The 26418-nt window shown below is 41.6% G+C and overlaps 1 protein-coding gene across 9 annotated transcripts in view; it reads left to right on the top strand.

Moving 5' to 3' along the window:
* HECW1 (HECT, C2 and WW domain containing E3 ubiquitin protein ligase 1) overlaps positions 1-26418 on the top strand; it is a 445382-nt gene that overhangs the window by 272038 nt on the left and 146926 nt on the right. For all 9 annotated transcript variants that reach the window (XM_057302857.2, XM_008960744.4, XM_008960746.4 and 6 more), the window contains 2 exons: positions 9592-9667; positions 20343-20512. In XM_057302857.2, coding sequence (XP_057158840.1) covers positions 9592-9667; positions 20343-20512 — 246 coding nt within the window. The remainder of the gene's footprint in view (positions 1-9591; positions 9668-20342; positions 20513-26418) is intronic.

Here is a 26418-nt window from a genome sequence, read left to right as displayed (position 1 = left end):
CCTTGGGCTGGCTTCGAATGGATCGAGGTTATGGAAACGGATTCATCTTCACTCTTCCTCTTCTACCTTTTTCTAAGTCTTAGAGGATCCAGGTCTTTCTCTGTGGTCTTTATTCATCAAAACTACTACAGTGTTGGTGTCTTTCTGATTAAAGGACTCAGGTTCCTCAAGTTTGAAGGAGAAAGTAAGTTTTAAATACTTTTTACAAAGGAAACTTTCCTTCTTGCTTCTGCCTGTATGTTTATCTAATTCCATCACCAACTAGAGAAACAGGACCATCCATCTTCAGGTCTTTTACAGACTTGTAGACATGCAGAAAATGCTAACAGCAGCAAGACATTTACATAGGAAGCCTTTTTAAAGGATATAAATTACCATACTGATAACTCATAGGTGTTAGACACAGACCAATGCTTTTTGTTGGTTTTCAGCTTATGGTATATTTATAACTCTTCTAAGCTGGACCAAATGATCTAACAAAGGGCAACAGATTTCTCCTCCACAGTGAATGGAGGGTTCAGGATTCTGGGCTCTGGCCCCGATTTGTCTGGTGTGACCAGTTATGTGACCTCGTGGGCCCCTTGATTGACTAGCTTATGCTTCACGTTTTTCATCTATAAAGTAAGGAATCAGATATTAGATAATCTGCTAACATAATTCTTAACGATAGAAGTCAGAGGTTAAAAAACAAATACGATATAAATAACAACATTAGCCTGATTTAGAGCATGTATTATGTGACGCTTTTATACATATTATGCCATTCCGTTCTCAGGAGAACTCAGTGAGATACGTTTTATTATGATCTCCATTTGATGCAAAAGAAAACTGAGCATTAGAGCAATTGATTGCCTCACCCTAACACAGACAGAGGAGGAGCTGGCAGAGAAAGGGACATGCTGGCTCCAGCCTGGCTGCCTCTTAACACCATATTGTACACCTGCCTGTGACCACCTCCGTAAATGCTCCCAACCATCCATCCACTCCACATCCAGGGAATTCAACATGCATTCCTGAATTATTTATCTCTTTGTAAAGAAGGAATAAAACATGACTTGGTTATTATGCAATGCAATAATGGCCAACATCACATTTGTAGGTCAAATGTTCAGGACAAGAACTGCAAATTCAAAAGCTTCCAGGGAGCCAGGTCAGTATCACATGTCATCAGATCTAAAATGCCATGGACTTTCAGACCAACCATTGATTTTCATATTGCCAAGCTAGAAAAACTTCCTAATTTTAATTACAAGACTTATGAGTGGTGTACTGCATAATGATTATCAAACGTGAAGCAGTGGGTGCTTGGAATGAAAGAAGCAGTCACAGGACACCTGGGGACGTGTGATGCTTCTGAAGAGGATTCTGTTTCTCAGCCCCAGGGTGTTGCTGCTGGATATTCTGGGTTTTTTGTTTTGTTTTGTTTTTGAGACTAGCCCAGGCTGGAGTGCAGTGGCATAATCTCAGCTCACTGAAACCTCTGCCTCCTGGGCTCAAGCAATTCTCATGCCTCAGCCCCTCGAGTAGCTGGGATTACAGATGTGTGCCACCATGCCCAGCTGAAACACTCTGTGAGCCAAAGAAAACCCCAACAGTTTGCCATGCAGCCCACTGCCCAGCCTTACCTGTGCTGGTGGGTGCCTCTTGATGAGTTTGAACCAGGTAAGAATGATCGGCCTACAGAGTGGGATGATGACCCCTTCACAGGCCGAGGGGACAGCTGGCTGGGTAATGATCATCCAGACAAGAAAAGAGTGGGGCCTGGACCAAGGTGCCAGTGATGGGGATGCAAAGAAGCAGGTCATTGTTTCTAGTGGAAGATGCAGGCCCAAGCCCTGAAAACAAAAGCCTGTGTGGCCAAGGGGTCGCCAGAATCTAATTCTCACGCAAGTCAGGGGAAGACAGTTTTGAGGGTAGGTGAGGTTTAGTTAGAGACAACTTTAAGATGTCTATCTTTCCATTACCATTTAAGAGATGTAGACCCTTGAGAGTGGTGTTTCTCAAAGTGTGGTCCCTCCACCGCCAGCGTCAGCGTCACCTGGGAACTTGTTAGCAATTCAGACTGCTGGAGCCCTCCCCAGACTTACAAAATCAGTCCTTCTGGGGGTGGGCCCAGCAATGTGTGTTTTATCAAGCCCTGTAGGCGATTCTGATGCATGCCAAAGTTGGAGAACCTCTGCACTAGAGCAGATGCCACTCAATTATTTTTTAGGACTCAGTACAATGTATGTCCTCACTTTTAGAACAGTCTGCACTACACAAGAAGCTATGTTAGAGAAGAATCACTTTACAGCCTAAGAACCGTCAGGGAAAATCTACTATTGGATTAATCTCAGCTAGCATTTTCATTTGCACAGTGCTTCTTACACATTCTCATCACATTGTTGTTGCTGTTGTTGTTGTTGTTGTTGTTGTTGTCATTGTTTTAAAGAGACAGGATCTCATTCTGTCACCCAGGCTGGAGTGCAGTGGTGTGATCATGGCTCATTGCAGCCTTGAACTCCTGGGCTCAAAGGATCCTCCTACCTCAGCCTCCCAAGTAACTGGGACTACAGGTGTGCACCACCATGCCTGACTAAATTTTTGTAGAGAAAGTCTCTCACAATGTTGCTCAGGCTGATTTTGAACTCCTGGCCTCAAGTGATCCTTCCACTTTGGCCTCCCAAAGCACTGAGATTACAGGTGTGAGCCACCCACCTGGCCCCCTCATTATTTTTAGTAAGCTAAAAGCAGCAGATCTTTGCCTGAAGGAGATGTATTCCTGGTGCTAAAATCTTGCAGGCCTGTGTGGTCAAAAGCAATCAGAGTAAAGAAAATCATTCCTAATTAACTCATTATTTCCAATTCGCACCATGAAAGCTATAGGATAAATGCCTCATTTTTCCAACCCCTCTCTTTTTCCTCGTAGTGATTAGCGTAAGAGCCCTGAAATTGAGGACCCTGTGCCTTGTCTTCAAGGTGGTAAAGAAAGCAGGAGCTGTGCAGACTGGAAGCTGGCTTGGTGATGGTGGCATCAGAAAGCAAAGGGAGGCCACGCATGGTGGCTCATGCCTGGAATCTCAGCACATGGGAGACCAAAGCAAGAGGATCACTGGAGCCCAGAAATTCCAGACCAGCCTGGGCAACATAGTGAGACCCCGTTCCTACAAAAAAATTTTTTTAATTTGCCAGGCATGGTGGTGCACATCTGTAGTCCCAGCTACCCAGGAGTCTGAGGTGGGAGGACCACTTGACTCTAGGAAGTCAAAGCTGCAGTGAGCTATGATGGTGCTACTGCATCCAGCCTGGGTAGCACAGCAAGCAACTCTTAAAAAAAAAAAAAAAAAAAAAACAGCAGAGTTGTGGAGGCAGAATATGAACAAAATATGAGCAAAAGAGATGCAAGCAGCCAGACTAGATCTGAGGAAATGGCCCCAGGGGGGTTAACAGACTCTATGGAGTGGGGGTAGTGAGTTCTGAAACTCTTGTTTTAAGTCTTTCAGACCAAATATTGATTCATCTCAAGTGAATTTTGTGAAGTTGTGGCAGGCCAGGTCTCACTAACACAGGCCTCCGTTACAACTGTCCCAGCACTGACTGAGGAGCTAGGTTAAACATTAAAAGCTGATTGAGCCAGTGCCCTTATACAATGGCTGGAATGTAACAAAGAGCCCACCAAGAGTTTTGCCTAGGCTTTTCCTGCGCCTTGAAGCATGACAAGATAAGGAAGGAATTCTTAACAGGACCCTTTTAGAATTAAACAAGTTTTATTGGGGGTCTGAAAAAACTCCCCAGGCCTCCACAAATAAGTTTATTGGGGTCTAAAGGAACTCCCCAAACCTTTAGAATTTGGCAGGAGACAAGATAAGGGTAATCATCCTAGCACCTAGACCCATTTAAATTAAATAAACTTACTGAGGCTCCAGAAGAAGGTCTTCAGGACTCAGACCTTAGTTATAGATTAAAAGAAGTTGATCACTTACATCTTTAGGTGAATGCACACTTACACGTAGACATATAGCTTAGAAGGTATGTAAGTTCTGGAAAACTTTGTAATTTTGAGTTGGTCTGGTGATAATCTCTATATCTTCTCCCTGTAGCTGGTTATAGAAATAAAAACTCTCTTCCTCCCCAGTTCATCTGTATCTCATTATTGGGCCACGAGAAATAGCAGCCTGACCCTCAGTTTGGTCCGGGAACAAAGTCATTGAATTGTTCTTAGCTCAGCTTTCACATTTGTAAGCAGGAGTGGGAGTGAATGATACCTAATTCTTAAATAGTTAAAATAGTGCGTATGGAAGAACTGGCTCTGTGCCACTCACCTGTGTTGCTTTCCCCACCCCCTTTGTTGGGCCTTCTTAGTCTTTCATCTCAAGTGTCCCTGAGGTTGGGGAGATTTCCTTGGGATTCAGTTGGCTTATGTTTCTTTTGTTTAGGCCCCTAAAGTTGGCTTTGCCCTTTCAGTTTACAGGTCTTTCTGTTGGAGAACTTGAAATGTGCTGCCTCCAACAGCAAGTAGTTAGAATGACAGTCATATAATGAGAGTCTAATGAGGGAAATGCACTCAGCAGTGCTCTGTAAACGTGGGTAAGGTGTGTTTACTTATCTACCATTTACTTGTTTGAACATCTCAGAGATTTGGAGGTGGAAAAGGAACTTGGGCCTTTGGTTGGTTTGCTTTTTAGTTTTTGTTTCTTGCTCTTTTAAGGTGGCTTTGAGGCCTATCTGATTATTTAGTAGACTTTGTCTTGGAGGTAAAAGATACTGAACTTTAGAGGAATCCCTAGATCTCTGATGCAAAGTGGAACTCATAATTCCCTACTTTCAGCTGCCAATACACCACAGCTTACATATTATTGATAATGTAATGATATTTGCACCTCATTTTCAGGTTCCATTATTATTATGGAGCCTTATACTTTTCATTTATAGGCAAATCAAAGTTTTCTGGGCCAGATGAATAAGACTCAGTGACATAATGAATTTTAATCTCTGCCTCATTGTCAATTTAATTGTTCTATAACTAAAACAAACCTTGTCAGCATGTTTAGGGGAAATAATTCTGTAATTATTTGAGAATAATCATGGGTATGTAGATGGAGTTATCACATCAGAATTGAGCATAATGTGGCCACACTCCTATTGGAAATGCCATATGCACTAAAGGGAGCAGCTCCAGCTTTTACCCAAAGGAAGTAAACCCAGGTCTGGGCCATTCCAAGAGGCAGCTTAGAAAGTTCTTCGAAATCTCCTGCTTTACCTTCCAAATACATGCTCATTTGGCATTCAGCTTTAGGTTTCTTCATATTTGTTTTTAAAATAAAGACAATTTAACCCAAAATTTTGGGTAAAATGATGTTCCCAGGCAGGCACCCTTGCCCTTGGGCATAGCTGCTTACCTCTGGGAACAGAAGGGGCCTGTGTGAGAAGCCCTGATGTCTTGGGAGGCTGGAAGACCTGGGATATAGGTCAGCACACATATATGACTGTGTGATTAGATGCTGCTGTGTATTTTTAGCAAACCACCTCATCTTTCATGCAGTGATACTGTGCAAAGAAAGGGTAAAATTTGAATAACATGCTGGAGACTAAAGGCCGAGGGAGCCCTGTCAACTGAGCTATAGTCTCCGGACTGCTGAAACAGAAGATCCCCTGCCAGGGTGAAAAGAGCTGATCTTCACACTCTTTTGCTGAATTGCAGTTTTGGGGTATGCAACAGTGGTGTGAATTCATATTTACAACTTTTCAAAAGGCAATTGTAGAGAGAAAATGAGAATGAGAGTAGGAGAGAAAGACATCTGAATTAACCTCAAAGCTCTTAATTTAACTCCAAGAGCTTCTCAATACCCTGCAGAATCTTCTACACCCCACAACAGATTCAGTTTGGAATCTGTTAAACCATTTGCCAAGTATGCTCTGTTGTGGAAACATTTGGGTGCAAGACACACACAGTGAAACTGCCAGAGCTTCAACAGAGAGGGGTGGGGCAACAGGACCCAGCACCAAGCAGTTAGAATGGTAGTCAGGCATCAGACAAGCCACAGAGCAAAGGGAGCTTGTCAGCCCTGAGAAGACCAGCCATGTCCCTGGCAGGCCTGCAGCCTCAGGTTGCTCCAGGGTGAAACTATTTGGGCTGAGTCTTCACATCATTTTCACAGTCAATAAACTGTAAAGAGTCTGTCTGTGAGTATAGCATATTTCTCAACGTCAAACATGCTTCTGCAATGCATCTCGAGTGAGAAGTCAGATTGTCAAACCTTCCTAAGACTGGGCAAACATTTTTACTTCCTGGAAAATGTTTATTATGGCTACCATTCCCTCCATTTTTGTATCATCAGTGTGGTGCTTAGATGACTTTGTAAATGATGTTAGTGAAAAGCCAAGAATTTAGGTGGGATTTTATGGAGACTTAAATGATGTGTCTCCTCACTGAGCTTAGTAGCTTTTGGAAAACATACTCTTTTTTCTTCTTCTTTTTTTTTTTTTTCATCTACAGACCTGTTTTTGATGCAATAAAGATGAAGAGGCTTCTTTGTAAATACTATGAATGCCAGCAGAGGAGTATTTAAATATGAAGAACCAAAATATGTATGCTTTAAAAAGGAAGGAATAAATGTACCATCCTTTGTTATCATTGCATGTTTGAGCTCATTTCAGCTTAGCATGAAATATGCCGTTTAATCCTATACTTTTAAAAAATATACATTGGAATGCACATACTCTAGACTTACGATTCTATAAGCTATAATTATTAAAATTATAGTTTCTATTATTCCCCCAAAGAACTTTTATTCTTAGAAAGAGACAAACTTGGGGTGGACATTTTTAAATTAGAATTAGGAGCCAGAGGCTTTAGCCATTGATTGTTAATTGTCCTGGTGGTGCCGTATAGCACCGTGAGGAGGGGTGGTCAGCATGTGGAGGTCTCCCACAGCCATGTCCAGGCACAGGCTTGCAAGAGAAGAAAAGTCCACAACACTAAGGAATTTGGAAGCCCTGATTATGCCATGAGGACTGGCCACTTTCAGAGTTAAGAAAAGCATGGTCTAGCCTGAGGATGTGGTCTCTGAACTGATGGCTGATCTCCATTTCTTGGTGTCAGCCATTGATGGGAATAACAAACAGAAAGGAGGAGGGAGAAGGCCCTCTGATGTGAAGAAGGCTAATTGTTATCAAAATGCCAGGGATTTATTCTAGGTCCCATTGCTCCATGCGTAGAAAGCCAATCACTGAGACAATGAGTATTGCCAGGAAAGAAGGCTTTTTATTTGGGTGATGTTAACTGGGAGAATAAGAGTTAAGTTTCAAATCCATCTCCTTGACCAACTAAAATTGGGGTTTATATATCAGGGAAGGAATGTAAAACAGGAACAAAGGAGGAGTCTAAGGAACTAAGGAAGATGAATAAGGGGTCTGGCATCCAATGGTCTAGATCTGGGCATCTGGTGAGTTTCAGTCCCTCACCTGAGAGTCAGTTTCCTGAGGAAGGAATTCCAATGAGACTGCAACTGCCCAAAGGGTTCACCTTGCCCACTGTCTAGACAGAGCCGATTCATCAAGACAGGGGAATTGCAATAGAGAAAGAGTAATTCATGCAGAGCCAGCTGTGCTGTGCGGGAGACCAGAGTTTATTATTACTCAAATCCATCTCCCGGAGCATTCAGGGGACAGAGTTTTTAAGGATAACTTGGTGGGGCAGGGTGGAGTAGTGGGTTGGAGGGGGTGGAAGCTAGTGAGCCAGGAATGCTGATTGGTCAGAGATGAAATCATAGGGAGTCGGAGCTGTCTTCTTGCAGTGAGTCAGTTCCTGGGTGGGGGCCACAAAATCAGACTAGCCAGTTTATTGATCTTGGTGGTGCCAGCTGATCCATCAAGTGCAGGGTCTGTGAAATATCTCAAACACTGATCTCAGGAGCAATTTAGGGAGGGCCAGAATCTTGTAGCCTCCAGCTGCATGACTCCTAAACCATAATTTCTAATCTTGCAGCTAACGTTAGTCCTACAAAGACAATCTAGTCTCCAGGCAAGAAGGAGATCTGCTTTGGGAAAGGGCTTTTACTGTCTTTGTTTAAACTGTAAACTACAAACTAAGTTTCTCCTAAAGTTAGTTCAGCCTATGCCCAGGAATGAACAAGGACAGCTTGGAGGTTAGAAGCAAGATGGAGTCAGTTAAGTTAGATCCCTTTCACTGTCTCAGTCATAATTTTGCAAAGGCAGCTTTAAGACAAATGTAAGTTTCAAGTTTTCATAACACCTCAGGACCTATGAGAGTTTTGACTCACCAATCCTGGCCATGTTTTACTCTGATTCTTATCAAATGAGACTCTAAGGGACAGACATGTGTCAAAGAATTTGACAATCTCTTATCTGGCCTGGTGCTGAGCCCCATTCCATATGTCACTCCACTGGTTGGCTCCCTCTGCTGAACAGCCCAGGATCCCTGAGATGCACATCACATTTGGGCTTCAGGGCAGTCATACCAAGATTTGTCTACAAGCAGCTGCCAAGCTCACAGGCTCACCAGGGGCACCTGCTTCAGTGTGAAAAGATGAATAATAATCCCTTTGTACTCCCCTTGCCTGAAGCTGTGAGCCCTGTGATGCCCAGTCATTACTCCCAGTCTTATATCAGGCAGGTTGATGTGAATATCCAATCACAACCTATACAGCATCAAGAATACTAAGAGAAGAAAGAAAAAGACTGAACCCACACAATCTACAAATAATGAGACTCTGAACAAGAGATTATGGATATTTTCATTTTTCTCTTCCTAGTACAGATTACCTTCTAAAAAATGGACACTGTGGATTTGCTTAATACCCAGAGTTTTAAAATTATTTTCTGCAAACATACAACACATGCAAAGGTAAATAGGAAGAGTCATTCTGCCTTCAAATACTCAAAATCATTTCTGAATAAAACCTTCCTAGAAGAGAATGGAAGCAAAAACTCTAGCTATTTTGATTAACCTATTACTAAATATTGAGCAATGATGAAAAACAAAACATTTTAGCAACATTGTTTTCAAATACCTACTAGATTCTAGATAATCCATGTAACAATTGTGTTCTGAAATTTCCGAGGAAGGCAATTGATTAATTAAGAGAGACCTCAGAAGAGCTCCTTAATGCCTTGTTCAGGCTCCTCTCCAGCAGTTTCCTGGAAATCCCTAAATAATAATAAGTGGAGATGCAGCAGTTCAACACTCTACTTTGCTAAACGGAAATACATTATAATTACAATAGTAAACATCTATTGACCTATCATTCTAGTGCATTAGGCCCTGCTTTAATAAATACTTTTTGCAAATTTGAATGTGAAAAGACATTGTTTGCATAAGTAGTTACAAAGGGTCTTTTCTATTACAGTAATTGTGTTTGTTGATTTCCATTTTCCTGAAAAGTACCCATCACCCCCACTAGCAGATCCTCTACTACTGGGAAGAACATTAGGTTGCTAGAAAGTTGTTTTAATCAATAGTTGCCCAGTGAAATCACTGTCTTCGTTGCCTGTAGCTGGTAAAATCACTGTGAATAACCATGCTTGTGTTGAAGTGTGAATATCCATTTCAGTGCTTGTTTTGCTTGTCTCCCATTTTCCTTCTTTTTACAGATTTTTAAAAGCATTGGTGCTGATGAGACCGTCCAAGGACAAGGAAGTCGGAGGCTGATCAGCTTCTCTCTCTCAGGTATGTTTTGCTCACCTGAGACTTTGTGGAGAGACTAAGAATGTCAACCAAGAGTGAAGACACTCACTTCCATTTCACTCTTACCTACAAGTCAGTCAACCTCTCTGTGCCTCAATTTCTCAATCTGTAAAGCAAAAATGTTTTTTAAATCTGTTCAATTTCCCTTGACCACATAAGGATAATAGAGAGTTTAGGAAGTAATAGATGTGAAAGCATGTTGAGATGATGGAAAGGGAGGCTGCAGTTCTACCTTTCCCCCAGGTTCATGTAGCAGTAGTTGAGCGTATACAAGGGGAAGTAAGGAAAACCTGGGAAGAGAAGCAGCTATTCAACTCTTTGTCTAAACAAAACCTCACATGGGGCACAAATGGCAAAACAGATAACTGAGCCGGTCAAAAATGCTCATTCATGGAAAAAAAATCAGTGGAATCCAATTAAGTCTGTTAACTAATAATATTTTAGTTTAATATTTAAGAGTAAGTTAACGTTTTAGTTTTCATGAATGTACCATGGTTCCATCTGTCATGCATGTCTGTGTGAAGAGAGTCCACCAACAGGCTTTGTGTGAGTAACATGGCTGTTTATTTCACCTGAGTGCAGGTGGGCTGAGTACGAAAAGAGAGTCAGCAAAGGGTGGTGGGATTATCATTAGTTCTTATAGGTTTGGGATAGGAGGTGGAGTTAGGAGCAATTTTTTGTGGGCAGCGGGTGGATCTCACCAAGTACATTTCAAGGGTGGGGAGAATATTACAAAGTACCTTCTTAAGGGTGGGGGAGTATCACAAAATACATTATTGCAAGGGTGGGGAGGGTGTATTGTCATAAGGTCAATTGATCAGTTAGAGTGGGGCAGGAACAGATCACAGTGGTGGAATGTCATCTTTTGTGGTTCTTCAGTTGCTTCAGGTCATCTGGATGTATATGTGCAGGTCACAGGGCATATGATGGCTTAGCTTGGGCTCAGATGCCTGACAACATCATATGTTAATAATGGGACAAACTGGGCAAAGGTTATGTGGGAAATCTTTGTATTATCTTTGGAACTCTTCTGTAAACCCAGAATTATATAAAAATTAAAAGTTTAGGGCTGGGCGTGGTGGCTCACACCTGTAATCCCAGCACTTTGGGAGGCCAAGGTGAGCAGATCACCTGAGGTCAGAAGTTTGAGACCAGCCTGCCCAACTTGGCAAAACCTCATCTCTGCTAAAAATACAAAAATTAGCCAGGCATGGTGGCAGGCTCCTGTAGTCCCAGCTACTTGGGAGGCTGAGGCAGGAGAATGGCTTGAACATGGGAGGTGGAGGTTGCAGTGAGCCGAGATTGCACCAGTGTACTCCAACCTGAGCAACAGAGTGAGACTCCATCTCAAAAAAAATGAAATAAAATAAAATAAATAAAAGTTTAAAAGAAAAACTGAGCTGCTCTGGCTAACATGATATACAAAGCTCAGGGCTTCACACACTCAATCCCACCCTAAACAGTCTTTAAGGGGACACAGCGGCATAAAGCCTGAGGACTCTGTTGAGCACAGTTGGAAAACTACTACCTTAGCTTGTCAAATCAACAGATGTTGCAGGCCATGAATGCCAGAGGTCACAGGCATGAAGTACATGTGCCTCCTTGGGAGCTACACTGTTAACTGGGCTTTTCAAGTCTAAGTGAGCCCAGTAAAGCAAATATGTTTTGATCCATTGACAGTGTTAGCATGTGTATATCTAGGCTGAAGAAAAAAAAAAAGAAGAAAAAACTTGTAACCACCCAATGTGTTCACCTTGCCCACTGCCTAGACAGAGCCGATTTATCAAGAGAGGGGAATTGCAGTAGAGAAAGAGTAATTCACACAGAACTGGCTGTGCAGGAGACCAGAGTTTTAGTATCACTCAAATCAGTCTCCCCGAGAATTCGGCCATCAGAATTTTTAAGGATAGTTTGGTGAGTAGGGGCCAGTTAGTCAGGAGTGCTGATTGGTTGGGTTGAAGATGAAATCATAAGGAGTTGAAGCTGTCCTCCTATGCTGAGTCAGTTCCTGGGTGGGGGTCACAAGATCAGATGAGCCAGTTTAGCCACCTGGGTGGTGCCAGCTGATCCATCAAGTACAGCATCTGCAAAATATCTCAAGCACTAATCTTAGGTTTTACAATACTGACATTATCTCCAGGAGCAATTTGGGGGTAGTCAGAATCTTGCAGCCTCCAGCTGTATGACTCCTAAATCATAATTTATAATCTTTTGACTAATTTGTTAGTCCTACAAATGCAGTCTAGTCTCCAGGCAAGAAGGGGGTTTGTTTCAGGAAAGAGCTGCTGTTGTCTTTGTTTCAAAGGTAAACCATAAACTAAGTTCCTCCCAAAGTTAGTTGCGCCTGTTCCCAGGAATGAACAAAGGCAGCTTATAGGTTAGATGCAAGATGGAGTTGGTTAGGTCAGATTTCTTTCACTGTCTCAGTTATAATTTTGCGGTGGTGGTTTCAACTCACTAATTTTGTACTTCTAAGGCAAAAGCTAGCAACTCCTATTGAAATGCTTAAGAAATAACAATGATTAATACCAACCTTCAATAACAGTAGAAACCAGGAATACTGCACAACTATGTGCCAGAAACCAAGAGGAATTGTCACTAACCAAAGGTCCAGTGAAGTCCAAGTCCTGAAGCCCAAGAGGAATGCCATGCATGGTGAGCAGGGCAGGACTGGGGAGGGGACAGTCTCTATTCCTTTATCTCTGCTTTGCCTCTGCCATGAAGACATGGGCTCACAGACCTACCAGAGGAGGAAGCCCCACCACCACCCCAACTTGGTTCACAAAGCTACTTTATAAGGTGATCAGGGTTGGTTCATCTCCTGCAGTCCCCAAACACATCATTTTTCTTACATTTATTCCAAGACAACCATTCCCAGCAAAGGAAAGTGACTAGGAATATAAAGTTAGTAGCTAGCGGAGCAAGCTTGGAATGGTCATGGACATATAATGCTCAGTAGTTGGCTATGTATATGTATGCTGCATTCACTATGTCTGCCTAGGACAAAAAGCAAATACTGTTGAAACTATCAAAATAAATTCCATGCAGCCAGGCATGGTGGCTCATACCTATAATCCCAGCACTTTGGGAGGCCAAGGCAGAAGGATTGCTTGAGTCCAGGAGTTTGAGACCACCTGGGTAATATAACAAGATCCCATTGCTACAAAAAGTAAAAGAAGTTAGCCAGCCATGGTGGCATGTACCTATAGTCCCAGCTACTCAGGAAGCTGGGGCAGGAGGATCACTTGAGCCCAGGGGTTAGAGGCTACAGTGAGCTCTAACTGTGCAACTGTACTCCAGGCTGGGCAACAGAGCAAGACCCTGCTTCAAAAGACTAAAATAAAATAAAAATAAATTCCATGCCTCAAAAAAACACAAGACAGAAAGATCAGCAAAGCCCACAAAATATCAAAAATTTGCTCCATGCTGGTCAGCTCTGAGTATAAGAGCAGAGCTAAGGATTCCAGCAACAACCAGCTGGACAACCAAACTCACTAAAGATGGACAAACGCCGGGACTACATGACATGCTCGTAGGTAAACAACAGAAATTTTGACTTGAACAATGTGTGGAGAAAATACTCTACCCTATTAAAAAGTTGAAGACTATAATACTCAAGAGAAAAAGAAACTATTCTATTGACAGATACCTACTAAAGAGAAGTAAAATATTTATCACTCATCTGCTTGTACCCTCAACAAAATAGAGGGAAGTGCAGAGCATATTAAATAAGAGATCAAAGATGAGAAAAGATGATAAGGGAGTTTTTTAAAGCTTGCAAAAATAGAAACTTAGAAAGTCAAGTGTATTTGCTTTCTCTTGCTGCTATAACAAATTGCCACCAACTTAGTGGCTTAAACAACACAAATGTACTCTTACTGTTCTGGAGGTCAGAAGTCCAGAATGAATGTTAAGGGACTAAAATCAAGCTGTCAGCCAGGCTGGTTCCTTCTGGGGGCTCTGGTGCAAATCCATCCCTTGCCACTTTCAGCTTCTAGAGGCTGCCAGCATTCTTTGGCTCATGGCTACATTGCTTCAATCTCTGCTTCTCTCATCACATTGCCTTCTCCTCATTTTGCTCTTCCTGCCTCCATCTGACAAGGACTCTGTGATTACGTTGCACTCACCTGGACAGTCCAGGATAAATCTCTCTACTGCAAGATCCTTAACTTAATCACTCTGCAGAGTCCCTTTTACCATGTAAGGTAACATATTCATAGGCTCCAAGGAATAGGATGTGAACATCTTTGTGAGGTCATTATTCTGTCTACCGCAGTCAAGAAGAGATTTAAAATAAACTCTAAAAAGTACAATCACAGAATTAAAAGCCTTCAAAAGCAGTACAGGTCACACTCACCACTACAGAAAGGGAATCAGTGATATGACAAATTGACTTGACAATATCTCCCGGAAGGCATCAATGAAGGGCAAAGCCCAAAAAGGATGAGGGAAAAAAAGATGAATGGCACATACAGAGCCAACACATAATCAGTGTTTTTGATGAAGAAATCAGAACAAACTGAACAGAAACAGTAATAGAAGAAAACTTCCTTGAGCTGAAGATAATTTTGAGTATTTAAATTAAAGAAGACCATCAGGTGCTCAGAGAAAGAAATGTATATGAAGAGACCAACACCTAGACAAATCTCATTTAAAAAGGTTTTTGTTTTTTTTGTTTTTTTTCCCCAAATATAGCCACAGTAGACATCTGGGCTGAAAATGCATGATACGTACAAAAGAACAATCCTCATGCTAATCTCAGACTTGTCTTCTGAGATGCCAAAATAATGAAGCAAAGCCTACCAAGTGATACGGACAGGAGACAGGGAAATACTGGGTAGAAGAGGGCAGTTACCCAGCAAAGGCCCCACCCTCAATCCTGGAAACCCATGGCCCTAAATGGGAACAGGCGTTCCTGTTTTCGCACCCAAATGTTGCATTTTGGCCCACCATGCCCCTCTATCTTGTACCCATATAAGCCCCATATCCCAGGCTCCACAAGCGGATGAGCAGAAGAGCAGAGCAACAGAAGAGTGGCACGGCAGAGAAGGAGAGAAGAGAAGGAGCATCTGAATGTTGAGAGGAGTTCAGTTGGGGAAGGTCAAAGAGGAGATTGGCCGAGGGACAGCCAAACTCCAGGGGAAGATCATCTTCCCACTCCATCCTCTTTCCAGCTCACCACTCATCCTGCTGAGAGCTACCTCCGCCAATCACTGAAACCCCTGCATTCACCATCCTTCAGGTCGGTGTGTGATCTGATTCTTCCTGGATGCCAGACAAGGATCCAGATACCAAGAAGGCAATGAGTTGGTTAACACTTAAGCCAGCCACAGATGGCAGAGCTAAAGGAGCACTGTAACTCACCCACTGGGGCTTCAGGAGTCACAGACACCCTCCCCTAGATGCTACCGCGGGGCCGGAGCCCAAAAGCACTCACTCCGGTTCCTGCACCTGCCCGTCTGCATGCTCCCTCTCCCATAAGGGGTTTGAGCATACGAGCCACACCCCTGTTGCATGTCCTGTGAGGGGGGTCAGGGAACTCTCCTATTTCACAAGTTCTAAGGGGAGAATTGTTTTACCCAAGATTTCCATGTCCACCAGATTTTCATTTATGTGGGAAGGCAAGAGGAACACCCTCAGGTTTATAAGGGCTCAAAGACTACCACCCTTACACCTCACTTTAAAATAATATGTAAGCATGTACTCCAGCATACAGAGATAAAATCCAAGAAAACTCGAGAACTGGGGACATTGCAATATAAAAAGACTGATTTTCTTTTTAGGGTTTAAAAGGGGAAATAAGCAGAAAGTAGATAATGGAATTGCCTTCTTAGAAAGCTCCAACAGTACAATGAACATATCAAAGCAAGATTGCTCATGCAAATGCTTTACTTGTCGAGTCTATTTATACTTCCTGTTTTTACCACTTCCTGGAGGTAATACATTTTCTAGGTAAATATTATCACTTTAATTTTCAATGAAGTGCACTTTTAGCATTCTAACTGAAAAAATCAGAAATGCAAACAAAGATTTATTTATAAATATATTGGAGACAACTTAAACATTCAAAATTAGGGCTTGGTTAAATAAATTACCATAGAGCCAAATTATTAAGTGCTATATACTCTTAAGAATTGGGTATTCAAAATGTTCTAAAAGGCATGGGAACATCCTTATGATGTTGTTGGCGTGGGAAATAATTTTTCCTCTGGTTTTCATAAGTTCTTGGCTGAGGACCCCCTGTAACAGAAGATAGATTAACAAGAGAAAAACAAACAGAAGTTATTAACATGTATATCTCATGTATACATAGGAGATACCCAGGGAAAATGAGTAAATCTCAAAGAAGTGGCTTAGAATTTCAGCTTACATAATGTCTTCAACAAAGAACAGTACAATTTGTAGTGAAGTGACAGGGCAAAGGAAAAGGACTTTGAGTCTTCAGGGGCAGCAAGTTCTGGGAAGGCTATGGTATGGTAGATAGATGCTGTTTAGTACAGTTTATTATGCAGATTCGTCTGGTGCTGTCTCCTGGTTGGTACTGGTCTGAAGTCATCTCTGGTGATCAACCTTTGATCCCCCTGGCAGAGAGCGGAAGAGGGACACCTTTGTAAATTTATGCCCTGCTTTTGGGAAAATAGCGAGAGGGCAAAGAGCTTTTCTTTTATCTACTTCTTCTCAGTTGTCTTCAGCTCAAAATAATCCTTATGCCAAAGTCACAGATTTTGGGATGTTGTTTCCCAGGCTCTCACATATAATGGGGTGATATATTCTTGTCTCTTACACATATGATGCAAGTCAAAAGAAAAATCTTGGATGCAGTAATGAATATGCAGTATGTTCTCAACTACGCAAAGAAAAATACTAGGAGGCAATAAGGTTTGGCAAAGGTTGCCACTGGTGGGGAGGGGGTACTTAACTTGAAATAAATAATTATTTCAATTAGTTATTTGAAATAACTTTAAAATTCTATTTTTTCATTCTATATTTTTAAGTATTATAATAAATGTACATATGTCTATCACCAGAACCAAAAAATACAGGCAAAAATGAGAAGAAATTAACTATTCTCCTTTAACGTAGCATTTACTTTTGGAAAATTCTAGAACTCTATGTGCTCTTATGGACATTTCTCCCAACAGTCTCATAGGGGAAAACATTAAGACCTGAAAGAGTTAAATTGGTTTACTCAAAGTTACAAATTTCAACAATGAGTGTTCTCAAATGACTACCAGTCCAGTGCCTTTTAAATTATACCTCTTATTGCAACAGTTTTCAAGTACTTTTATTCCATGAAACATATATCTCAGTGAGTATTTAGACTGAAATTAAATATGTAAGTCTTTATAAAGAAAAGTGTAAACATTTGCTGAAGGACAGGAAAGAAGACCTGTACAAATGAAGAAACATGTGCTCTTGAGTAGAAGTGTCCGTTTTCTAAAGCTACTAATTCTCCCAAAGCTAAGATATAAATTCAATGCAGTTCTAATCAAAATCCAAGTGTTTTGAAAGGAGTTGTTAAAATTTAATAAGGCTCATCTGGAACAATAAATGGCTGAGTGATAAAGAAAGGTGTTATCTTTTTAAAAAAATAAGAACAATAAGAGTGACTTAATTTAGCAGCTATCAAACATTTGATGAAGACATGTTGGTGCAGATATGGACAAGTTGTTTGATAGAACAGAACAGTGTATCGAAAAAGACTCATTTATATTTGAGAATTTAACCTATGCCAAAGTTGACATTTTTATAAAAAGACAATATAACAGATTGGTTAAAAGCACAGACTTTGGGCCGGGCACAGTGGCTCACACCTGTAATCCCAGCACTTTGGGAGGCCGAGGTAGATCACCCTACGTCAAGAGTTTAAGACCAGCTGGCCAACCTAATGAAACCCTATCCCTACTAAAAATACAAAAAATTAGCCAGGGGTGGTGGTGAGTACCTGTAATCCCAGTTACTCGGTAGGTTGAGACAGGAGAATTGCTTGAACCCGGGAGGCGGAGGTTGCAGTGAGCCAAGATTACACCATTGCACTCCAGCCTGGGCAACAAGAGTGAAACTCCATGTCAAAAAAATCAAACAAAAAAACAAAAGCACAGACTTTGAAATCAAAGAGGCGGGTTCAAATCTCATCTCTGATGTCAACCAGCCCTGACAATCTGTAAGCCTTCATTTTCTCTTTCTTGTATTAAGGATATAATCTCTACCTTGCGGAGTTTGTGTTCAGGATTAAATCAGAAAATGTATTTTAAGTGCTTAGAATGGTTCCCAGAATTTAGTAGATAACAAATAAATAGTAGGTGGTGGTGGAGGCAATGGTAGTCACTATTTTATGATGAATGTTATATATATATACGTCTTTCACACTCTAATAAGTCAGGGTCTCCAAGATCACCCCTAGGTTCAACAATTTGCTAGGAGGACTCACAAGACTCAGCATCTAGTTATACTCGTGGTATGACTTATTACAGTGAAAGGACACTTAGCAAAATTAGCTAAGGGAAAAGGTGCTTAGGGCAAAGTCTGGAGGAAGCCAGGAGCAAGCTTCCAATGGGCCTCTCCCGGTGGAGTTACACAGACATGCTTCATTCCCCCAGCGTGAACTGTGACAGCACGTGGAAATGCTGTCTACCAGGGAAGCTTCTTAGAGACTTGAGACTGGGTTTCTACTAGATGGCTGGTTGGGGGACAGAGGGGGTGGTGCTGGTCATGTGTGCATCTTCTGCTTAGCCCACATCAAACTTCCAGCCTCCCAGAAGGAAAGCAGTGTTCACCATAAGCCACATCATTTACACAAACACTTTAGGCACAGTGAGCCACTCGTACCCGTTCTGGGAAGGTAGGAGCCCTCCTGAAATCCAGGTTTCTAGACATTAGCCAAGAGCCAACCTTATAAGCAGTTGAGTAGTCTCAGGCTGCTATGTTAACTTCTGTCTACACACATTCCTGCAGATGTGGCCTGGGTTTTGCAAATTTCTGTGATGCTTGTACTTCCTGCCTTTTTTCTTTCATTGGCAATTGTGGGGGCAAAAGTGACTCCATTGTGGATGTGAATCTGCTGTGTTGACTTCTGATCACCCCCCAGTCTTGCGCATGCCTCCTCTTCCTACTTTATCCACTGTCTCTAGTGTAAGAACATGTCAACCTTGATGTTATGGCAGAAACAATAGGCTGTGATGCATGCAGCATTCCTGCCTGTTCTGGAGGGCTGCCTTTCATTGTCTTGCACAGAGCAAGGGCTTATATACCCCTTCCCTATGGTACATAAGCCCTGGGTCTAGGGAGTAACAGTGCAGAGATCTACCAGTCTCCTACAGCCCAAGACCATGCTTATCTGTGAGTTCCCTAATAAAACTCCTTTTACCGACAAACTGGATTTGTCTGCCTCCTTCTTTGGTTTCTCAACTCCTTTGGCATTTGGGGGCCATTTTGAATATACAGCCCTTTCACAGAGCAGTAATACATTATCATGCCAGAGAGTAGGAATAATTTTATTAAGGGGATAACCTTGGATCAACTCAAAATAACTTTTAAATAAGTGCATATGAAAACCACTGTGCTTTTTCGTCAGTAACAAATTATTGAAACCCCTCACAACTTAAACCATGACTGGGAATCCCTGATCCTGTGTATCTTTACCTCCATTTGTTTCACTTGTGTATAAATGTAAATAATTTTGTTTGAAAAATACTTCAATAATAGAAAAGCTTTAAAAATTATATTCCTTGGCTGGGCACAGTGGCTCACACCTGTAATCCCAACACTTTGGGAGGCCGAGGCGGGCAGATCACCTGAGGTCAGGAGTTCAAAACCAGCCTGGCCAACACGGCGAAAATCTGTCTCTACTAAAAATACAAAAATTCTCCAGGCATGGTGATAGGCACTTGTAATCCCAGCTACTCGAGAGGCTGAGGCAGGAAGAAATGCTTGAACCCAGGAGGCAGAGTTTGCAGTGAGCCAAGATCCCACCACTGCACTTCAGCCTGGGTGACTCCATCTCAAAAAAAAATTATATTCCTTGACATCATCAATATATTTCTAATAAATATAATGTGATTTCACATTATCCAACTATAAACTGTTGCCTTAAATGACCTTGTGCACACACACTCTTTCTGTCTCTCTCTCCTTGTGCAGCATGAAATTGTACATGGTCAGATATCTTCAATTAAACAGAAAAGCTCGGTTTTCAAAGCCCTGCCCTCCCTGGCAGCAGGGTTTCTCAGAACTCTCCTCATTGACTGCACTCAGCCCCATGGAGGCCAGGTCTTGTTTGTTCTTTCCTCCATTGTCCACGCTCTGTGCTCTTTTAATCCTCTCCTCTCTCTTTATTTCTGCCAATTCTCTCACCTTACTCAGTGAGGCCCACATATATCGTGAGACTACAACCCCTATTTTTATAATGTCTCCACCTTGCAGAGGAATTTTACACCCGGACCCATCAAATTTCCAAAGTTGGACTTTCTCTCCCTGTGCTACCCACGTTTCCTGGGGTGACCCTCACTCCTTCACCCCAGCCTGTTTACCTGCCTGAGTAACACTAGAGATCTAGTTCATAAGGGCCAATGGTCCTCTCATGAAAGGTGTAGTTACCAAATGCCAGTCGTTAACCTCCCTAAAACATATTTAAATTAAAGTATCCTTTATTTTATAGATTTCCAAGCCATGGGGTTGAAGAAAGGGATGTTTTTCAACCCAGACCCTTATCTGAAGATTTCCATTCAGCCTGGGAAACACAGCATCTTCCCCGCCCTCCCTCACCATGGACAGGAGAGGAGATCCAAGATCATAGGCAACACCGTGAACCCCATCTGGCAGGCCGAGGTGAGTGCTGTGGGCCCTGAAAAAAAGCCCAAGTAAAAGTGAAAGGGCTGACTGTGAACCAGCCCTCCTCCTTCCCTCCATTCATGGAGCCCTGGACTCTGCTGCTCAATCTATGGCTGTCATGGTCTTAGAAGGGAGCCATGTTCTCCAGGGGTTGCAACTCAGGGATCTTGATCAAGTCCATCCAGACAGTACTAACACACTTTTCATTGCACTGCATGCAGTAGCCTCTTCTGATTCAGAATCCATGCCGCGAGCAGGACGGCCTTTCCCTCTGCCCTTCATGTGGGAGAAGGAAGACAAGAGTTGTGATCACAGCCTTCCAGTTTCTCCACAGCTCTTCCCATGCATGTGATCTTTGAGCAAGGGTGTCAAATCTTAAATGTAGCCTTCTAGCGCAGTTTCAGAGATTCTAAAACTGGGAGGTTCCTGGGATAGGTGAATCAGTAAGCCCTAAAATATCCCTGGTTGAGTTAAATATTGTTTGATTTAAATAGATAATGAAGCCTAATGGTTTATCCTATCTTCATGATTTGCAAGGGGCTGGGGAGCTTGCTACAGTATTGAATAGTCTATGTTGTCTACAAAGGCCCTTCTCCACTCCTAAAAGTGTCGCCTTTGCCAGGGGTTAGGAGGGTCCTCAAAGTTCTCTCCTAAAGGACATGTAGAAAGTCGGCACCACTTATTTGGCCAGGCAAGGTAGCTCACACCTATAATACCAGCACTTAGGGAGGCTAGGGCAGGTGAATCGCTTGACTCCAGAAGTTCAAGACCAGCCTGGGCAATATGGCAAAACCCCATCTCTACCAAAAAAAAAAAAAAAAAATTAGCTGAGCCTGGCGGTGTGTGCCTGTGGTCCCAGCTACTGGAGAGGCTGATGTGGGAGGACTTCTTGAGCCTGACAGGCAGAGGTTGTAGTGAGCTGGGATCATGCCACTGCACTCCAACCTGGGTGACAGAACGAGACCCTGTCTCTAAAAAAGAAAGAAAAAAGAAAGTCATCACCACCCATTTGGCTGCCTCCCTGCCAGCCAGACCTGAGCTTGAAGCTATAACCTCCAAACCATGTGACTGAGGGGAGGGGAGGCCTAGGTCATGAGAGTGGATGGGGTATAATGTAGGTTAAAAGTACAGTTTTACAGTCATAGAAACCTGGATTCTAATCCCAGCGTGGCCAGTTAATAGTTTATAAATTTGAGAGATCAGTTATCCTCCACCTGAGCCTTAGATTACCCTCATCAGCCTATTATTGATGGAAACGTGCTCCCACCAAAGGACCTTGCTTTGGAGAGGATTTCTTCTTTTATTTTTCAGAGTAGATCATCTCTGATTTAGAGCTTTCAAGCATCCTTGACAAGAAAACATAATTAGACATATGAGAGCAAAGATTTTTTATTATCTATTAAATCATACCACCCCCTTCCTGGGCTTAATTAGCGCTCTCCCAGGCTTCCCAGAAGAGCTTCGTTAGAGCTTTGAAGTGGACGTGAGGGAAATAGTCTTGTACTTAAACTTCCTCCTAGCGTTGGTTATCAACAGATTCTAAAACACTGATAGCACTGCTAGAATGGAATAATGAATCTTAATTTGTTTCTTCAGTCCTGCCTGTGTTCATCAATTATTTCTGAACTCTTCCATGCATTCCTAGAGATAATAAAAGATGTCACAAGAATTTATTTTGTATGGGGGGAAAGGCTTCTCTCTTCTGAAGGACTTTAGAGGAACCTGTTCTAAGACATTTAGTCATAAAGGTGTTTTAAGTGTCAGGGAATGCTTGGAAAATCCAGCACTATCAGAATGTTTTTTGGCTAAAAACGTCAACTAGAATTCACTCTAAGTTCTGAAATGATTTCTGAAGCTTTGGTTAAGACTGATTTTGTTCTGGCAGAATACTGGCGAATTCTCCCCAGCCCTCTGCTCTGGGCCACCTCCCTTCCATCCCACGTGCTGCAGTTGGAGTTATTGATCTAAAATATGCCTCATCTCATGTCCCCCTGGTAAGGCTCAGGCTGAGGATAACTGATGTCTCAAGTTAAACAGTGTGTAACTGGCTGAAGGAGATTTGAACCAAGGTTTGTGTTGCTGCAAAACTGTCCATTCAACCCCTAAATTGTACTACAGTTCCCAGGGTCCAAGTGTCAATGTCATAGCTCCTCTGCAGAGCATTCAAGGCCTTCTTTGATCAGGCATTGCTTACCATTATGTCAGTTAAGGATGTATTTGGCTCCATGCAAGGGAAAGTCTGGCTGGCTCTGATATTTCTCACAAACAAGACGTCCAGAGGGAGGTGATCCAGGCAGTGCTGCTGCTGAGTGAGCCCCCAGGGCTCCCAGCTCTCCGGGCCTGCCACTGCACCATCCTTAGCAGATGGCCTCATCCTCCTCTGTTAAAGCCTCAAGTCCAAATTCCAGGCAGGAAGAAAGCAACAGGCCAAAAAAGCCTTCTCCTTGCAGGACTTTGCATTTTCTTCCTGGGAGAAAATGACTGGGTGGCTTAAACAACAGATATGTATTTCTCAAAGTTCTGAAGCTGGGAAGTCCGAGCCCAGGATGCTGGCACGGTTGGGTTCTGGTGAGGGCCTCTTTGGGGATGCAGATGGCTGCCTTCTTGCTCCATCCACACGTTAGAAAGAGAGAAAAGGAAAGAGAGCACACTCTTATAAGGGCACTAATCCCATCGTGAGGACCCTATCCTCATGACTCCTGTAAACGTAATGACCTCCAAAGGCCCCGCCTCTTAATACCATCACTTTGGGTGTTAGAGTTTCACATATGAACTTGGGGGTTGGTGGTGGAAGGAGACAAACACACACACACATTCAGTCTATAACAGGTTTCAGTCCACAACAGGAAGTTTTCCTCCTCATATTTTCTGGAAATGTCTGTGTATAATTATTATTTCTTCCTTAAATGTTTGATATAATTTACCAGTGAAAACATCTTAGGCTGGAGTTTCTCTGTGAGAAGACTTTAAATTATGAATTTAGTCTTTTAAATAAAAAGAGTCATTTAGATTACCTATTTCTTCTAAGAGAAAGCATTTGTCTTTCAAGAAATATTGCCATCTCTTTGTGTTGTTTGGCATAAAGTTGTTCAAAGTATTGTTTTATTGTCTTTTAATGTTTGTAGGCTTATTAAGGACAATACCTCTTTCATTTATATATTGGTGAATTGCTTTTTTTCTCTTTGTTAACCAATCTAAATATGGGTTTATTAAATTTGTTTATTTTGTGAAAGAACTAGCTCTTGACATCATTTTCTCTATGTTTAACTGTTTTCTATTTATTTTTATATATGCCCTTATTTTCATTTATTTATCTCCTTTATTGCCTTCTATTTTTTTTTTTTTTTTTTAGCTCCTTAGGGTAAAAGTCTAGGTCTTGCTTTTAGACTTACATTTATTCTCTAATACAATTATTTAAGCAATAAGTTTTCTTCTAATCTCTGTTTTAACTGCATTTTATAAATTTGTATATAATTTATACTTTTATTATCATTCCGTCAAAAATATTTCTTCATATTCCTTCTTTGACCCATGGATTATTTTGAAATAAGTTGTTTAATTTCCAAACCTGGGGATTTTCCTAAATATCTTCTTGTTACTGACTTTTAATTTTATTTTATTGTGGTTAGAGAACATACTCTATATGATTGCAATCTATTTAAATTTATCAAGCCATGTTTTACAGTCCAGCATATGATGCATTTTGGTAGGCTTATCATATCAACTTGAAAAGAATATATATTCTCCTATTGTGGCATATCGAGTCCTATAAATATCAGTTGAGTCAAGGTGGTTGACTGAGTTGTAGAGATTCTCTGTGTCTTTATTGCTTTCTATGTCTAGCTGTTCTATCAGTTGCCACAAGAAGCATGTTTAAATCCTTTACTATGTTCGTGGAATTGTCTGTTTCTCTAATTCTGTCAAATTTTGTTTCATGTATTTTGAAGCTCTGGTATTAGGTACTTGCATAGTTATGTCTATGCATCATGTTTATAATTATAAAATATTTTTCTTTATTTTTGGTAGTGCTCCTTGTCTTGAAGGCTGTTTTATCACACTAATATAGCCACTCCAGCCTCCCTTATGTTTAGTGTTTGTTCCATTTACTTTCAAAATGTTTGTGTTTTTACTTATAAAGTGCATTGCCTATGGACAGCATATTCTTCAGACTTAATTTCATTTATTACAATAATCTCTGCCTTTTAATAGGAATGAATGGCCCATTACCATTTAACATATTTATTCATGTAATTGTATTTAGGCCTACTATTTTATTATTTGTTTTCTGTTTGTCCTCTGGATTGTTTTCTTATTTCCCCTTCTTGACTTGTTTTTGGATTATTTGAATATATTTTAGAATTTCATTTCAATTTATCTACTGAATTTTTAGGTACACAGCTTTGCGTTACTTCCTTTGTAGTTGCTTTAGGGACCATAAAATACCTTCCTATATTTTCATGATCTACATTGAGTTAATTTTGTACCACTTTACATAAAATGCAGTAACTCTTCAACAATATTACCTGCATTTATCCACACTCGTGATCTTTCTTGTTATAGTTATTATATATATCACATTGTATATACATTATAAACCCTACATGACGATGTTAAAAATTTTTGCTTTAAGTGGATGTGTATTTTAAAGAAACTAGGAAAAAAATATAGTCCTTAATGCCTCCCCATACATTTCCTATTTCTAATGCTTTTCATTTCATTTATTTATTTATTTATTTATTTATTTATTTATTTATTTATTTATTTTTTGAGGCGGAGTTTCACTCTCGTCACCCAGGCTGGAGTGCAATGGCGCAGTCTCGGCTCACTGCAACCTCCACCTCCTGGGTTCAAGTGATTATCCTGCCTCAGCCTCCCAAGTAGCTGGGATTACAGGCACCCACCACCACGCCCAGCTAATTTTTGTGTTTTTAGTAGAGATGGGGTTTCACCATGTTGGCCAGGCTTGTCTCAAACTCCTGACCTCAGGTGATCCACCGGCCTCGATTTCCCAAAGTGCTGAGATTACAGGCATGAGCCACCGCACCTGGCCTCTTCATTTATTTCTGAAGACCTGGGTTTTCCTCTGATATCATTTCCCTTCATCATGAGCTCCTTCCCCTGGCCTTTCTAGAGTGGGCCTGGTGAGTCTAATCCTCTTATTGTTTATTTGAATGTCTTTATTTAATGTCCTGCAGATATTTTCTCTGTGGATATTTTCACTGGATATAGAATTCTGGGTTAACTGGTATGTTTCCCCTCAGCACTTGAAAAAATATGGTTCCGCCCAGTGAGGTGGCACACACCTACAATCCCAGCTACTCAGGAGGCTGCAGTGGGAGTAATACTTGAGCCCAGAGTTCAAGGCCAGCCAGGGCAACATAGCAAGACCCCATCTCAAAAAAAAGGTTTAAAATGCAGTTCCACTGTGTTATGGTCTCCATAGTTTCCAATAATAAATCTGTAATGATTTAAATCATTGTTGCTTTCCTATCTGTCAGGTGTCAGTTTTCTCTGTCAGATTCAGGGTTTTCTCTTTGTCTTTGGTTTTCAAGTTGGATTTTGGCATTCCCAGGCATGGTTTTTGTATTAGTTTCCTAGAGCTGTCATAACAAAGTCCCACAAATTGAGTGGCTTAAAACTACAAAAATATATTGTTTCATAGTTCTGGTGGCCAGAAGTCCAAAATGAAGGTGTGGGCAGAGTTGTTTCCTTCTGAAGGCTCTAAAGCTGTTCCATGCCTCTCTCCTAGCTCCAGCGATGTAGGCAATTCTTGGCATTCTTGGCTTGCAGACTCCATCTCTGCCTCCATCTTCACGTGGTGTTCTCCGTGTGTGTCTCTGGTTCCAAATTTTCTTCTTCTTAGAGGGACATCACTCATACAGGATTAGGGCCCACCCTAATGG

This window comes from Pan paniscus, chromosome 6 (genome assembly GCF_029289425.2).
Source record: "Pan paniscus chromosome 6, NHGRI_mPanPan1-v2.0_pri, whole genome shotgun sequence".
Taxonomy (NCBI): Eukaryota; Metazoa; Chordata; class Mammalia; order Primates; family Hominidae; genus Pan; species Pan paniscus.
Note: the sequence above shows the minus strand (reverse complement) of the source record. Positions and strands in the feature narration are given on the sequence as shown.